The sequence below is a fragment of the Diplotaxodon limnothrissa genome, linkage group LG9, assembly GCF_057381915.1.
Source record: "Diplotaxodon limnothrissa isolate DT_005_m linkage group LG9, D_limnothrissa_male_GT1.1, whole genome shotgun sequence".
NCBI lineage: Eukaryota > Metazoa > Chordata > Actinopteri > Cichliformes > Cichlidae > Diplotaxodon > Diplotaxodon limnothrissa.
The window spans coordinates 29,386,012-29,403,142 of record NC_140604.1 but is presented as its reverse complement, the minus strand read 5'-3'; the positions used below and the strand labels follow the sequence as shown (position 1 = coordinate 29,403,142).

The 17,131-nt window shown below is 39.3% G+C and overlaps 2 protein-coding genes across 2 annotated transcripts in view; one reads left to right on the top strand and one right to left on the bottom strand.

Annotated features, from left to right (window-relative positions):
- Positions 1-710: 710 nt before the first annotated feature.
- On the bottom strand, positions 711-12,256 carry pign (phosphatidylinositol glycan anchor biosynthesis, class N). Its single transcript, XM_085362990.1, has 29 exons — positions 12,030-12,256; positions 11,404-11,722; positions 11,137-11,258; positions 10,890-10,988; positions 10,686-10,792; positions 10,325-10,449; positions 10,028-10,158; positions 9,812-9,931; positions 9,666-9,706; positions 9,502-9,561; positions 9,318-9,410; positions 9,136-9,191; positions 7,261-7,339; positions 6,825-7,007; positions 6,581-6,720; positions 6,110-6,209; positions 5,888-5,980; positions 5,443-5,534; positions 4,877-4,982; positions 4,685-4,793; positions 4,431-4,533; positions 4,230-4,332; positions 2,500-2,586; positions 2,207-2,262; positions 1,896-1,971; positions 1,465-1,538; positions 1,132-1,174; positions 970-1,022; positions 711-866 (listed from the first exon to the last, which is right to left on the bottom strand). The coding sequence occupies exons 2-29, from the start codon at positions 11,628-11,630 to the stop codon at positions 743-745; spliced, it is 2,802 nt and encodes a 933-aa protein (XP_085219116.1). The 5' UTR covers positions 11,631-11,722; positions 12,030-12,256; the 3' UTR covers positions 711-742.
- A 453-nt stretch (positions 12,257-12,709) lies between these two features.
- relch (RAB11 binding and LisH domain, coiled-coil and HEAT repeat containing) overlaps positions 12,710-17,131 on the top strand; it is a 37,262-nt gene continuing 32,840 nt past the window's right edge. Inside the window, exon 1 of the mRNA XM_085362989.1 lies at positions 12,710-13,232. Coding sequence (XP_085219115.1) covers positions 12,779-13,232 — 454 coding nt within the window. The 5' untranslated portion in view covers positions 12,710-12,778. The remainder of the gene's footprint in view (positions 13,233-17,131) is intronic.

The window sequence follows — 17,131 nt, the reverse complement described above, 5'->3', positions numbered from 1 at the left end:
AACGTCTAAAATGATGGAAAAAGTCAACAATTTGCAACTCAAGTTTTCACGCGACAATTAAATTCTCTTAAACACACGTTTGCACGCCAATCCTTCAGTTTTATTGATACACACGTAGTCAAAATAAGTTAAAACATCCCTTTTCACACTAAAGAAACATACATTTTAGGCAGCGTTATGAAGTCTCATGTTACATACTTTCACCAGACCATTTATCGTAGCAGCATGAAATCATGAAAAAGCAGAATAACACACACAAAAGCATTTGTTTGCTTTTTGCATGCGTTTCATAAATCAATTATCATTACTAATGCTTTTCCTCATTTGTTTACACGATTTAACCCTTTCAGAGAAACATGTACAGAGTAAAATATTTAAATGTGACAAGCAACATGTGGCCAAAGTTTTTTCTTACTGAGGTACAGTCCCATTGTATTATGTTGCAAATCAACACCCTCATCAAAAACCCAATTCACAGTCATATTTGCAGCAGCCTATTACAAATTCACAAATGAAACTAAGACTGAGTGCATTTGTACCAAAGAACACAACACAGTACTGTGCAAAGGTCTTAGGCCACTCTGCAAAAAAAGTATCGCATTATTTAGGTTCCTAAGATTATTTTCCATTTTGTCTATTAAAAAAATTAAAACAATATGACAAAACATAAAACATATCTGAAATAAGACAGTTAAATAGGTACACTGATAAATATCGTGTTTAAGACACATGGTAACATTTACTAGGGGAAGTGCATCTTGCGTTGCCTCCACAGGACGAGTCTTTGTGAAGTGAGAACATGTGTAACCACACTCAGCAACATGAGAAAGATCGTCATTGACATCACTATCACATAGTGACTAATGCTGTAAAAGACAGAGGAAGCTTAGCATGTTTTCGATGCATCGCAGACACCCAAACAAGAGATTGATAAGACATGGTTTTAAATGCATGTCCAAGTTTCATTACCTTGTGCCAATGTCCAACCAGCTGCCATAGTCCTGCACCATGAAGAAAAAATGCTGAGGAGAGCAAGAGTGAGTTAAAATCTATTTGAGCCTCATGTGCAGTTTGCTTAACAGTGGACGAGAGAAAGTCTTTTATAAAAGATCAACATTAAACCTGCATTACCAGAGCCATCAAGTCAGAGATAACCAGGACGATGAGGAACAAACTGCAAAATAAAAATAAGAGAGATTTAAACATTAAGGAGCACACATTGGTCAGTGCATTTAAACCTTTTCATGCACAATGAAGGAGGAACTAGAAGATCCTGGGCCATTTACTATAGTTATTTTAGATGCCTCAAGGTTTAAGAGTCATGTCTAACAAAGCAAACAGAACGTACTTTAACTCTACAGACAGAATCAGATCAGTGATTCAACGTTTCCAACAAATTCAAAGAGTTAATTCAAGAATTAAAAGACTAAATTTATAATTTTAGATGAGGAAGCGAAGCGTTACCTCCTTGATGATAGCTGTGTTGCAACTTGGATGGTCTCAAATGTACACATAACTATGATGAATGGAATGATAACCTGGAAGAACAGATGACAATTTAAGGAAATGCAGGATTCTATTAAATGACTCGAAATAAACACATTATTATATAAACTCGTTTAGACGTATGATGCTAAAAATTTCTATTACAAATCTGTCTGCCTAAATTCTCCGTACAATAAATGTAAAAAAAGATACAGAAATTAATGGGCTAGGTCATGGCTGTTAAAACAAATTAACATGAGCGAAAAAGAAAGGCAGGTTAAACCGTATTTAAGCTTACTTCTCAAGCAGAATATGAATAGATCATGACTTGTCATAATGTGCAAGACTCCTTCCCCTTTTGGGGAAGCACAATACATATCACAAAAAGGAAATGTTTAAGAGTACAGTACCTTCCACATCATCAACCCTCCCATTATGAAAGGGTTGAAAACAGTGAGGAAACAATAAACAGATGCTGGGTCAAAACTAGGCAAAGGGAAACAGAAGTACACAAAGTGACTACAGACACCAGACTAGAATCTTTAACTTTTCAGAGAAGAAAATGGACCTCGTGTTGTAGAATATACACACTAACGTACTCTATGTTTGGTGCAAAACATATAGTGCATAGAAAAGAAATTTGTCAGAACTGACTTTTTTTTCTTATCCCCTTCCTGTATGACACTCTCACACTCACACAAAAATACTATAATGCATATACCTGTTTATGGACGCAATGTTTCCTGTGCCAAAAAATGCTGTTATTATAAAAAATACCTGAAGAAAAGGTGAAGTCAAGGTAATGCCCAATGTGAGAATGAACCAAGTTGATTTTTTTTTGTCCGATTGTACACTTTAAACATAAAAAACTTTTATATTACATTTTTAATACTACATCTTATTTGATCAAATCCAGCCTGAACATCACCCACAGACTCTAATGAGCCCAATGCGCTTCTGTGCTTCGGCGAACTAACATTGTTGCGAACTTGCGACTGGTCTTAACAAGGATACAAAAAAATAGGACCTTCGGATGTCATCCAGCTTCAGCTGTCGAATCTTGGTGATGTCGATGTTTGCAGAGAAATCGATGGTGGATAACTGGAGGAAAAAGAAAAAAAACATGCATGTCTGTAAACTAGTGGTGCAACGGATCAAAAATCTCACGGTTCGGATCAGATCGGTTTTAAGTCACGGATCGGATCAATTTTCGGATCAGCAAAAATAGAAAAAAAAAAAAGACAAAAATTCAACTCGCCATTTACTTTGCCTATTAAAAAACATTCAACTGAAGACTCATTCCACGCACTTATATAAAAACAAATTAAGGTGCAATATGGACATTATGGACCATGCTGGGCATCCTCTGCACACGGCCATAAACAACCAGAGGAGTCTGTTCAGTGACAGGTTGCTTCTCCCAAAGTCAAGGACCAGCAGACTTAAAAAGTCCTTTGTCCCACACGCCAACAAACTGTTTAACTCCTCGCTGGAGGGGAGAGGGAGGGGAAACGGGGACAAAGGAGGGGCGAACAAGTAAGCTGTAGTGCCTTTTCACTGTGCAATAGTTTTTGTTAATAACCAACGGTGTAATAGACTCACAATACTTGAAATGTGCCGTTCCCTTGTATTCTTATTCCTATTTATTCTTTTTATCCCTTTTGTATTCTCTGTGTTTATATATCTGGTATATTTCTGCTCACATTCTGCAACTTCTGTGGGTGCTGTGCTACTGGAAACTGAATTTCCCGGAGGAACCCACCCGAGGGATAAAGTTTCATCTAATCTAATGTGATCTATAGGGCAGTACAGGGCCACTCCGCTGTGATATAACGAGCGGTCACGGTCACGTGGCTTTCCGTTGCCCTGGAGGTCCACCCATTTGTAGTTTGAGCAACAGAAGATGCCTGGGACAGTTCAGCCATAACTTTAAACTTCTCCTGCTCATACATGCTTGGAACGATCTTGTCACACTGAAGTGGACGCGCAACGAGATATCATAGCGTGGCTCAAGCACGTTCATCACAGTTTAAACCCCTTGTTTTGCACAACTAAACACCCCAGTAGCTTTTGTAATAACTTTAGCCCGGTCGGATTGGTCAGCAAAGGGCTGCTTAAATGCCGCAAACTCCTTTGCTCTGCCACTTGGACCGCTAGCGCTGGCCATAACTACCGCTTGACAGACTGACCACGCGCACCATACACATACTTTTTTTTTCTTTTTCGAATCTTTGGATCACGTGCGTACCGAACCGTGGAGTGGGATCAGTTTGGATTTCGGATCAACCGTGATCCGTTGCACCTCTACTGTAAACCCGGCCACAATGAGACATGGACTTTAAGACCTGTGTCTTTTCTTTCCTGCAATTTGAATTTTCTGTGTTCTCTCTAAGCTCTGTTCATTCTCATCTCTTTCCCCTCATCCTCAAACTGCTCATAGCAAACAGCCTCTCCCTTAGCCTGGTTCTGCCAGACATCTCTTCCTGTTAAAAGGGGGTTCTTGCTTTCCACGATTACTGAGTGCTTCCTCATGTCAGTTGACTGCTGAGGTTTTCTTTCTGAGATTGTATGGTTTTTACCTTACAATATAAAGCTCTGTGAAGTGGCTGTCGTTGTGAATTGGAGTTATATCAGTAAAATGGAAAATATGACCTTCACAATTAAATACATACATAAATGATAGCTTCCCAAAGCTTTTGGTTTGCAAAAGTTTTCTATTACAAAGGGAAAAACAATGGCTCTACCTCTTGCCTACCAGACATGCCCTGAGCAAGCAAGGCTTCCTGTTCGATGTTAATCCACACAAACATTAACCAGGATAACACAGGGGGGAACAAAGCCTCTGACCTGTGAGGGAGACAAAAATAGAAATATCATTTTACAGCTTTGCTGCGGTGGTGCAACTCTGCACAAGACACAACTAAAGCATCAATGTGTTGTCCTACCCAGTGCTAAGCAGCAGGTAGGTGGAAGTGAGAGACAAGAATATGCTGAGGAGTCGATGAAAAAGTCGTGTTGAGCTCAGCAAAGGAACAAATATAGAAGATGCTGTAGAGAGAAGAGTTGTCAGAGGTTACTTGGGTGTCAGCGATATGACGTTTTAACGTCTTTTGAGGTATAGCTTACGTATGCGATCAATATTTAAAAAGTAAACCATTCTAGATCCCAAGTATCTTGTGGCCACTTGCAACCAACCCACCTAATGTGCTCCAACTTATGATCTGATTAAGAAGGGGTAGGCCCTGTTTCTGTTGCAGGCTGGAGTGTGTGAGGGATGGCACGTATGCACACACAGCAACAAGGAGCATCTGCCGGGTTTGACAGGTAATTAATCAGTATTAGCAAATGCAGTAACACACACAAAAACACATATGCCCACAGTGACATGTACCTGTATGACAAACTGTGGTCTGTCACCGAGGTGCAGCGGTGTCCTCCGTCGAGATGACCAGAGGTAGCAAGCTGAGGTGAAAAGAGCGAGCAGACCTGCACAGGTACTGAGTTGACAAACAGGATGTGTTACTGTACTTTCAAAAACATGGATAGTTTGTACACACAGCTCGTTGTGGAAAGACGGTATTGTGTAGCAGTTTAATCATTCCTCGTTTTCAAATGTACCACTTTCAAATTTCCCGTCTGTTTATATATAGAGAAAGTAACCATCGTGGGACTTTAACTTTTAACAGTAAGTCTATTCAGTTTCCTTTAACTGGGGGTGGATGCTCGTGGCTCCACAGTTTTTTGGGGTTTTATATTTGAATATTGTGATGGATATTTGCATCACTAATATGATGCAGATTCCAGTCACATTTTATCTTCCTGATCTGTTTTGCAGATGTTCTAATTTACTGAAACTCACCTACCTAACCTGGCATGAATTGGGCTCTCAGTTTTTTCCGTGATAGGATATTGCGGTAAATATTCAGATAAATATATACAAATAAAGGAAGTACTCACACCAGATGTATGTTAGGTTCTCTACCCACAACAGGCATGAGGGGGAAAGCAGCTAGACACAGACAGCCCACAAGCCAGCTCAGTGAGCGTGACTGCACCGAAACAGAGACAAAAAGAAATGCTGTCTTCCACTTTGACACATTTACCATTGTGTATCTATATTTAATAATTACCTTTATAATTATCTACTGTTTTAGGCAAGCAGTACCAATAACACTCTAGTTATAGACACATAAGAAGAATTAGAATGGCTAGACATTTCTTATTAATGATTAGGCATTTTTTGTAACTCTGTTTACTCATAATATATATATCTATAAATATATATATGTAGATATATATATTATTGGAGAAACAGTGCTGTCCATAACCAAAACAGGGATGGATATTAAAAACAGCTATAACACACATTTTCCTGCTTTTATCTGGCTAATCTGTAAATTACCTTAGCCTTGCCAAAAAGCCCCGACAAGAAGGGCCAGAGAGAGAGAACAGCCAGCCCTACAGTCAGCATGGCGCGATGGAAGAAGCTCACCACCTGGGGGCAGCAAAAATAAACAGCCATGCAGCATCCAGGTTTATTTCTTACAGTTAATGATACACAAGTGAAATTTTGTGCACTTATGCAGAAGGATGCCTTTAACACAGCAGATTTAAAGACACCTACCAGCAGCTCAATCCCAAACGCCACCAGCACAAAATAGCCCAGACATTTCCACAGTGGGAGAGAAGGGGCTGTCTGAATCAAATCTCTCAGAGTTCCAGACCTAAAAATAGATCATTGAGGGGATTACTTTTTCCTGTCATAAAAGGATGAGATGAAGAATAAAACATCTCTTTATCCCTTTTACATAGGAGAACCATGAATGCATAAAACGCCAGTTCAAAGGATCTAATTAGCACTTCACTCCACCTGAGCCAGATGTGCATACAAGCCTGTGTGAGGCTAATTAGATCCAGTGAAAAGCTGCTGTACTCACTGACTGATGTGATCCTTTTGCGTGTGTTTTAATATCAGGGTTCTGTGACTATAGTAAATATACAAATTATTGTAAATTGACTGAATGCATCTGAACAAACTTGTTTTGTACATTTTTTAAATCCAGTTTGCATTATTTTGAATGTGTCTTTTACTTACTCTTTCAGAACAGAATACCACACAGGGATAGGCAGCAGGCAGTAAATATAGTAGGTTATGGGGCTTCTTTGAATAAGCAGGAAGAGTGTGATCACCACTGCCACACACGTGCACAGCCTTGCCAAGTTACGGCCAGGAATCTGCACACAGGAGAAAAATACCAACTTAACAAGACATTCGGGTTGTGCAGACTTGTTTGGGTGGAAGGCATCTTGAGGGATTACAATCTACTGTATATCCTAACCTGTTTAGTGAGATTAGGATGTCTGTTGAGACTCGCGTGAGTCTTCAGTATGACTAAGACGACATATGAGGTCCAGCCTACAAATCCCAGCACCACACTGCAACCGAGGAAGAATCGGTCGTAGGTGTGGTAGTAAACCAAGCCTTCCAGAGAGCGAGATATCAGAGACTGGCACAAAGAGATCTGACAAGAGACAAAATAGGGGGACAAAAACCTAATTTGTTGCTTAAGCGGAAGAAAACATACGATGGAGAAAGTAGCGATAATGTAGAATGCATTTACTGTAGTTCATTTAAGTTAGACTTTAGTTTATGAACACAGGTTCAGTAAATGTTTAAATAATTCATCAAAGTATCAAAATAAATCTAGAAATTGGCTTTGCACGTATTGTAAAAGTATGATTAGATTTAAAAGCCACAGACCCCCCCATACTCACAGCATCCTCGTACTTCTCCAGCTGAATGAGTATTCGGGCCTTCTGGGTGAATTCTGCTTGTTTTGACTCAGTCAGGAGTCTGGGAAGAAAGAGGGTGCAAGATGGTGCAAAACAGATGAAGTGTGTGAAAGTGTGCAATTTAAATACGGCCATGAATATGTGGTTTGGTTAGTGGACACATTCTTGGCCTTCGTGCTGCATAACCTCAGAAGTTAATCTAAATGTCACATTGACTGATTTTTAATGGGTCAGCAAAAGAATTTACTGTGAAAGTACAAACCCCGTCTCCAGAAACGTTGGGATTTTTTCCAAAATGCAATAAAACCCCCCAAAACTTTATATCTTCAGAGGAACCAGATTAAGCAGGGTAACTGATTGGGTAAAGGTAAATTTAGAAATCACCACAAACTCGGTCTTTGTGGGTTGTGGTTCATCCCTTATTTCCTTATGTGTTATTCATGAGAGAATTGCTCCAGATTTCAAAAGAAAAGATTTCTCAGTGCACTATTGCAAAGAAATTTCTTCAGACATCTATAGTATGTACCACTATGAAAAGATTAAGAGAATTCAAACCATTTCTCACACTAAGGTCAAGACTGAAACCAGCTTGAGCCCTCAGGCTACACCGCCTTAGAAACAGTCACGCTGCAGTGATATAAATATATAAATATAAATATAGCCACCGGGGCTCAGAAGTACTTCAGAAAACCACTGTCACTTAACATAGACCCACATCCACTAATGCAACTTGAAACTGTATTATGATTGAAGGAGGAAGTCAAATGTCAGTTGCATAGAGCTCTCTATGTCAGGGTTCACCTCAGAAGGACAGAAAGACTGTGTCATTGTGCGCTATGCACAGATAAATCCACATTTCTGTGTTTTTGGAAAACAGCGCTGAGTTCTCTTTGCCAATGATGAAAACAACTATCCAGATTGCTATCAGCGAAAAATGCAAAAGGATCTGTGATGATACAGAGGAGCATCAGTGACCACAGCAGGGCGAGCTGCATCTGTAGATACCACTGACTGAGGCACAGAGCGCTGCCTGTTAGGATCTATTTCCTACAGACAACATGACCGCAGGTTAAACCAAGTAAAAATGAACAAAATTTCTAACTGGAAAACTACAACACTCAGTTAAAAAAAAACAACAGTAAATATGTCTCAATCCCAACTTTTGTGTTTACTGTGTTGCACCTGTCAAATTCAAATTTTGGTACATTTACAAAAAACAATTAAGTAGGTCAGGAAATCTTCCAACATCTTTGTACTTTGGTCACTTGAATATATGTTCACGTGAATTAACATATCACAGATTTGTATTTTTTAACTTCCTAGGACCTGGCATCCACATATGTGGACATCACATTTTGGGTTGTCTAGACAAAAATACTAAATTTTGCTCTACAAGGGCCTGATATCCACTTACGAGGACGTTATACTGCTACTGTTCTATCAAAATTTAAAACAAATGTCTTCATATGTGGATCTAATTTTTCTCAGAAACAAAAATCAGTAAAAAAAAAAAAAAAAATAGATTGGTAATTCTTTGTTTTTACATTCATCAGGTCCCAAACAGCCCAAATAGCTAAGAGAAATTAAAAATGCATGCCATGAAAGAGTTTGGAGGTTAAAAACATTTTAGAACATATCCCAACTTTTCTGGAAATGGGATTGATATAAAAACACAGCATTTACGTTACAAATACTTTTGTTTCTGCCAATTAATTCTTTGCAAATGACTCTTTTAATCTATTCTCTTTACACTATCTATGAGGTCACAGTAAACACAACAGGCCACGGTGAAAAGCAAATTCATGTTCTTCTGATTGGATTTTTGTTAGAAAAACATCAGTTAGTTACTGTACGTACTGGTATGGGGTGAAGAGAAAAGATAAGGTTGTCTCCTTTTTCTGCATCATTTTCATCTACAAATAAACACACACAGTAAAAACACAGCTTTACCATCAGTTTAGATCACAGTGTCATATAGAATAATAAAAGACATGACAGATAGTTGATAAGCATTTTGTTAGCCAAAGCAGATGCTGTACCTTGAACTGCTCCAGTACTTGAATAGCATTAGTGTACATGCTCTCAGCCATGAACCGCTCACTGTTGTTGAGGTAGAGAAGAGGTAACACGCCCTGAAAAACAAATACAGACAAAACATGTAACAAAGACTTGAAAAATTATTGAACATTTCCCATTAAATGGCTGATTTTGTCTCTGACTTACAACAGAGTTAACAGGAATAGGCACACCAACGAGGGAAGCCATGAGCGGAGCAATGTCAGCCTGCCAAAAAAACCCAAACAAACAACGAAGACACACAAATATTACACTTTAATACAACTGATGACAGGAAATTGTTAAAAAGTTTAAATTTCCATGAGCTTTACCTGACTGACGTCGACTCTACGAAGATGCTCCAGTTTCCAGTCTAAAAGAAACAAACCAGGACAATCATTTAGACAAAGTAAAACAGACAAACTGGAGGGTATCGGTTGTAAATTTAAATCTAAAAAAAAAAAGTGTTTGAACGTACCTTGTAGGAACCCATCATTGTATGGTTGGGGTTCTGTGGCTCCCTTGGCTTTCTGAACCCCAGCTCCCCACGCCACTAAAGGGGTTAGCGTTTCAGAAGGATGGCCCGCACCGTGGGAACCTGGAGACAAACGCACACAAACATGCCAAAGTAGAAAACTGTAATAGAAAACTCGCTAGCAGGCAGCAAAACATTTAGATACACAAACAAGTTTACCCCAGTTTGTCATGCCGTGGTCAGAGGTAAACACATAGGCTGTTCTGCCATCATTGTCGAAGAAGTCCTCTATTATAGACACCACTTCAGCTACACCTGCATCTACTAGACCAATATTGTCTAGGTATTCTCTGGGGGAAAAAAGACAAAATAGAAGACAAAGATGCAGCTGGATGAGAGAATGCTTATTTGGATGAATTTGTTAACACGACTAAGAACCACTGCACAACTGCCCAAAGGTTAAAAAATAAAAAAAATTAAAAATCAGCAGCTCTTAATACAAGGTTAACTACTTACTGCGACATTGGTCTGTGAGCATGTCCATTAGTGTCAATTCCAAGCAGATGCAGGAAGAAGACATTTTTATCCTCCCATAGGCTGGCCTTCAGAGTGGAGTTAGACTGTGCAGACTTAAAGAAGGACTGTTGAAAAATATTAAATAATTTTAGGCTTATTCAGGAAATCCATGTGGATCAATTCTGTAAATGAAATTCTGCAATGACTCCAAGTTGGGTTATATTTCACTGCATGACACATGACACACATAATACACATAAAACACAGTCTTTATAAAATGTGTTTTTGTGGGTAAACCTGTAGTTAATATCAATAGATCAATCATAAAATATTTTTTTATGCTAATACTTCCACTACATACTTTGACTTGAGTGAACACCCAGCTGTCTAGCTTGGATGCATCTGTGGAGGCAAAGTCCTCCTCCACTGCCGGGTATGTGTGGGTATACACATGGTCCCCACTAGCGCCTGAAATAACCAAAGGAAACATGTTTGCTCAGATATGTGATTTAATGTTTTTTTTCTATTGTGTAGATTAATGGTTCTGTTTGTGATGCTTGTGTACCTTTGGCAAACATAGGTAGGATATCAGGGCTGCCCCAGCACCAGGTGTGTCTGCTCTCATTAAACACAGAGTCAAATTCTACAGGATTTTCCTTCCAGCCTGAAAACAAGCACATAAATGGTCACAGTAGAATGCCACAGAGAAACACATACAATAGAGAGTAATCTCTCCAAGTCGCTGAGCATTTCTCTTCCTACCATGTAAAAAACAACAAAAAAACAAAATACAAAAACCATCATGCACACACCTTTAGCAACTGCACTAACATCCTCATAGAAGCCAGCAATGAGAGCAACGTGACCGGGCCGAGACTCGGTAGGCACACGTGTGTGTGACACACCCCAGGTCCCCTTGTCCTCTATTATACTCCTGAAATATGGAAACAGAAGCACATATGCTTATGCAAACAGGGGGAATGAAAAGACATGCTGTAAAAATGGCATCACCTTACAAGAATAATTAAACAGACCCAAACTCCACATCAAAATTTATTTCTTTGTATTGGTTTCCTGACCTCAGGTATGGTGTCCTGGATGAGCCATTGGGGAGCAGGGTGAAGAGACTGTCTGCTCTGAGACCATCGGCCACCACTAACACCAGTCTGGAAGCAGGGGGTTCCAGGGGTGTGGAGTGGGGTGTCATGCCATGGACCAGAGGAGAGGTGAAGTAGATATCAAAGATAGAGATGAAGAAGACCACGTGGACTGTCAGCCCAATCACAAAGAAGGTGATCATCCTCATTTTGGGTGCCAAAGCCACACCGAGGAACAACTGAGGGTTTACTTGAGGACAAGCAGGGTAGATTTAATTCACTTGGAAGTGAAAAGAGGTGACTAGAAGAAGGAAAAATTAAAAAAAAAAATGGAATAGAATGAAGACAACTCACAGCCTGCATTTGCAATCAGGATTAAGAAGTTAAAGCCAATAGAAGGGGCATTAGAAGGTTTCAGAATAATATAGGCTTGTTAAGCCAAAGTATGCGGTCTTAAGAGCAGCTTAATCCTTCATTCACCATATGCCATTAAGCAACGTTAAAAAAAAGGCTTTAATGTTTAATTCGGAATATTTTAATGGTCCAGCCAACTTACCACTGGTAACAAGAAAGTAACTTAGAAAAACAGGCCATGAAAAGAGTCTTACCTGCATGTAACGTCTGCGGATTTTGATCATAAAAACGGGAATAATGTTCCGTTAAAGAATGAATGAGTGAGTGACCAACCTATCTACTACTATTACTACTACTACAAGTTCATAGATTCACACTGCTTTAGCTTCCATTGTCACTTCGTAGATCGCCAAGAACATGCTCAGAGAACCAGACAGATCAACCTAAAAAAAGATCAACCTAAAACCAAATGTCTCCCTGTTTAAGAAGATTACTACAAGAAATTCAGGCAGCATGAGCATTCACTTCCTTGTTGTCACTCGTTTTTGACGTTGTGTGTTGACGTAGTGGTTTGTAGCTGCATTGTGGGTAGTGTAGTTTAAATTAAACGATTCACTTCAAGTTTACCTATTACGAAATGTAATAAAAAATAAGCAGCCCTTATTTATTTGTTTTGTTTGCAGTGAAGTGCATTTTTAATAGAAATGGTTTGAGCGCAGCTTTTTTTTGACAGCATAGTAGCTAGCAATTGCTATCAGCTGTCAAATGTGCCCTGCCTAGTTTTCCTCTCTACATCAAATGTACCCAATACTTTTCCAGTATTCCATAAAAGGGGCGGGCTTTGGGAGTAGCGTCTCTTACATTTGACCAATCGTAGCTTCGCATTTCTTCTTCTTCCTCCTCTTCCACCTACCAAACCTTAGCTAACCTAATATCCATTCAGGAAGCAGCGGGTGTGATTAGCTTAGCTAGCTTTAAAAAAAAAAATCTCTTTAGGGCAAAAATGGCGTCGGTGAACCCATTTAATCTCAGTGATTCTGAAGAAGAGGCCGAACGGCGCCCTAACGAAACAGTTGACACAGAGCGGAGTCCGAGTGACGGGGCGCCAGGACCACCGCCAGGCAATCCTTTCTCTCCGCCTGCAGACGCAGAGCCTCCGTCGCTCCTGCTGTCTAGCAACCGGACGAGCCCCAGCGGTGAGGGCATCTCGGCGTCGGCCGCCGCCACCTCCGCTATGGCAGGCAGCGCCGAGACGCGGGTATCTGTAGATGTCATCGCTGCCCAGTTATTGCGGGACCAATACATCCTCACGGCCTTGGAGTTTCACACCGAACTGCTGGAAGCAGGCAGAGAGCTCCCCCGGCTGAGGGATTATTTCTCCAACCCTGGCAACTTCGAACGACAGAGCGGTACTCCACCTGCCAAAGACCAGGTACTCGGACCTGGAGGACCACTGAGTAAGTGTCGTTAGCTGCTCTCTTAGTGCTACATATGTAGCTGTTCGCTAGCTCTGTATTGATGTTGTATGAAACAGAGTTAGCCCATCAGCTGGCTAACGTTAGCTTTAATCATTGGCTACGATAGCTTGAGATCTGTTTGCTGCACCTGCTCTTCAGCTCCAGGGCCGCAGCCAGCTATTGGGTTTTGTGGGTCAGTCGTGAGATGACAGACTAACACAGAGTTGTGACAAGGCATTAAACATTAACTACTCACTGAAAGATAAATACTGGTAGCGTAATAATGCTGGTGACCTGTAGTGATCGCCCAAGTGTAATTTAGCCCTGTAGGAAAACACCCGTCAGAGGTCAGAGGTCAATATCGGCTATAGAAAACAAAAGAGAGGAAGGAGAAGAAGCGGGTGCCTGTACGAACAGCTTTTGCCTTTCCCTGAACCACAGTATTGCTCAAATAGCACATTTGAACGAAGGAGAATTCTACAGTCTTGTAATAATGATAAAACAGGCTTCAGGCTTCCTGAATTAGTTTGAAGCTGTATCATCTGGTCCAGGAGCAAAGTGTCTTGTAAATGGTTGTGTTGCTCTACACAGGTTGCGTCTACCCAGCTAGGGAGATAAAATGTTATTATGTAAAATGTGTACATCTGTTGCACCCTAATCCATTTACAAGACTCATTTTCATTAATCACCATGCACCAACACAGCAGTTGAAGAGTCTGGCAGCAAGGACCTTAGGCAGACCTGCTATGCAAATGGTACCCATGGTCACAGCCTCATCCACAAATAAACAGCACCTGCTATAGTAGAAGCAGTAACTAAAGAGTTAAATCTTGTTAAATAGCAGCAAAAACATTTGTTGTGGCCCCACTTCATACCAGTGAGTCAAGTGAATGTATTTGCACTCAGCATAATGTCTTGACATTAAAGGATTAGCAAATTGGCTACAATGATAGACCATTAGCATTAAAAAATGACCAGATGAAAATATATTGGTCTAACATTTAGAAATGTGTTGACTCAACATTTATTATTGTATTTACTTCATGAATTCATTGTAGACTTCATTAATAGAATTTATAATCTTATAATTCTATAATTTTAGATGTGTGATAGATTAGGAAGCTTATAGGTAGTAAATTGAATTATGTTACACCTACATTCATTGTTCACCACACTAATTTAACAGAAATAAATCTCCCTTCCACTGAAAATGAGGTGCTTTTTTTTCTGTTAGTGTGTTTTGGTGAAAACAGATTGTATCTTGAATAGAAAGTGCCATGTCACACCAGTGGGTGTGTTTGTCTACTTGACTGTTTGAAATTAGCAGGGGGGGAGAGAAAAAAAGTCTTCTTCCAATATCTATTTGGCAGTGAAACATGCACTCAAAATCAAGGCTGACTGATTTTATATCACGGTTTTAAGATGTTTTTGTAGGGTGAGTTTAGTCATTCATTCGAGACATTGCCCTCACGAATGAAAGGATTTTTATCAGTGTGCCAGACTGAATGGCTATGGCTTTTTGCAGCATGTCATTGAAGCTGCACTGCAAATGTAATTTTGACTTTTTCAAATTATGGAACAAGGCTAAATTATGTATTTTTACTGTAGAAGCATTTGGCAGTTTTCCAGCTGAGGGATTCATATAAATAAATGTTAAAACCAGACACAACTATTTTGTATGCAGTGGCAATGAACATTGCCTAAGATCTCAGAAAACCGGAGTATAGTTTTAGGCGTGTGTCTTGGTAGCTGGCCTCAGTCTGGCTTTTCCAGATTGCAAACGGCAGCTAGTCATATTCCTTGTCTTTTTTTTTCAATCTGTTCAACCTTTATAATTAAATTCTGCCCCTGTATCTATGCCTTAAGGCTACAGCAGTAAACACAAACCACTATAGGATGTGTGTCTTTTAGTATCTCCTATTTCCCAAAAGGTTTGGAACACGGTAAGACCATGAGTTTGAAAGGACCTGACACCTCCCCTGTTGTGCTTGTGACAGGAACATCATAGAGAAGTGGTGTAATCTACAAGCCTGTAGCCTGTAACAATGAGTTGATATGAGGGACAGACTTTGCTGAAGGCCATGTCATTTTTCATCCTAGCATAGCTGATAGTCCAGACCTCATGTGATCTCTGCAATTATCTTTCTTTTCATGTGGGAGAATTTCTCTGCCACATTGCAACATTAGGATTTACTTAAGTTGCTCTTGTTGCTAAAGAAGGAGGGATACTGTTTGGATGTCTGCTTTCTTTTTCTACATTGACAGAACAGCTTGCTATTTCAACAGCCAATTTCTCGTGTGTGTTTTGTTTGTTTTGTTGTTGTTTGTTTTTAAACAAATCCCCTTCAGTGGTTTCTGACTTTGTGATCCTTATGATTGTAAACACTATAAATAAAATAATGTCTAGTTTATGATGACTTATTGTGTTGAAATAAATTTGGTCCATAGATTCTGATGCCTGTTATCAAGTCTGAAGTTAATGAAAAGATGGATATTGTACCTGCAGCATACAGTAGAGAGTGTGATAGTTTCCTTGGATAGGTTTCATCCATATAGTGCTATAATATATATATATATATATATATATATATATATATATATATATAATTTTTTTTTTTTTTTTTTTTTTTTAAGATATGTGATACAGGCTAGAATTTAAAACAAAATCTCTCTGACGAAGTAACAAATCTCTGATGAATCTGAAATGTAATTGGTGTGGTGATTGCAAATAAAAAAAACAAAACTTGTGACTGTGAATCAGCAGTGAGCATGTGTGTGGATAATGACTGTGTTACAAGCTGCATCTGCAGCTGTTGCTCTAGGGCACATGACACAGCATGCCATCTCCCACCACCTTGCTAATTTGCTGCAATGAATTTTGCAGGATTCTCTCTTCACCTCTTGCTAGACAGGCAACTGTTTATTTGTAATCGTTGCAGGAACTTTTGTATTCTTTAAATAGGTTAAATAGAAGCTTCACATTATCAGTTCTAGATCATTTGTGACCACAATTTATGTGCTGTCCTAGTCTGAAATCGCCAAACTACATTTTCAGTGTGCTGCACTCTAATGTAACCTGTCAATAGGAGTATATTGCTGTATTGTATGAATTCACACAGTAAACATGAACATATATTTGATTTTTTTTTCTAATACTATGCAAAGCGATTGAAATGATAACATGCTTAGGAATAGGAAATCCTGACTTGACATAGTAATTTTGTACTGGAAACTGTGCCTCAAATGGCTTTATTCTGTTAGTTTGAGTTGAAAATATTAAGATAAACAGAATCAGTGGTAAAATCTCAATAAGAAATCATCATCATTTATTCACATACATGCATACAGACATACATACACACTGACGTAAATAAAATGATCTGCTGCCAGACAAAAAAGGCTTATTTTCTTAAGATCTAAGATATTTGATCTTGTGTAGGTTTGTGTGCTTGTCTGTGATTCACTTATAATTTGTGCTCCACTTTTTCATCCCATATTTATAACCACAGTTTAAATCAGTCTTGCCAAAAACCTTCCCATTAAATTAAAAGTGCCTGTTGGCTTCCTCCTGACCATTCATCAATATCAGCTCCTAGGCCCTGATGTAAACTCGTGTACCTTAGCTTTCAGTTTATATCTTTTAGCGTTCTCTGTTTTGGCAAGTAGAAAGACAGTCATCTGTGTGCGCTTAGGTGTTGTATAATCAGCTGGGGTTGAATAAAGGGAGGTGGTGACAGACTGAAGTGTCAAATCTGTCAAGGAAATGAAAGGTCAACCAGGCTTGGTTTTTTTTTTTTTTTTTTTGCACATCAGACATGTACACAAAGGACATCTGCAAATGCCCCCTCACATTATCAAATTACTTTTTTGTTTTTTCTTTTGCTCCGTTCATGCACGCA

What these genes read in the sequence shown, in the direction of transcription:
- pign (XM_085362990.1), bottom strand. Translation starts at nt 11,630, where the DNA reads ATGAGGATGATCACCTTCTTTGTGATTGGGCTGACAGTCCACGTGGTC. An exon ending in GACCACAGTTTGTCATACAG is followed by an intron (nt 4,794 to 4,876) that starts GTACATGTCACT and finishes CAAACCCGGCAG; the next exon opens with ATGCTCCTTGTTGCTGTGTG. An exon ending in TCCGAAGGTCCTATTTTTTT is followed by an intron (nt 2,263 to 2,499) that starts GTATCCTTGTTA and finishes CCTTTTCTTCAG; the next exon opens with GTATTTTTTATAATAACAGC.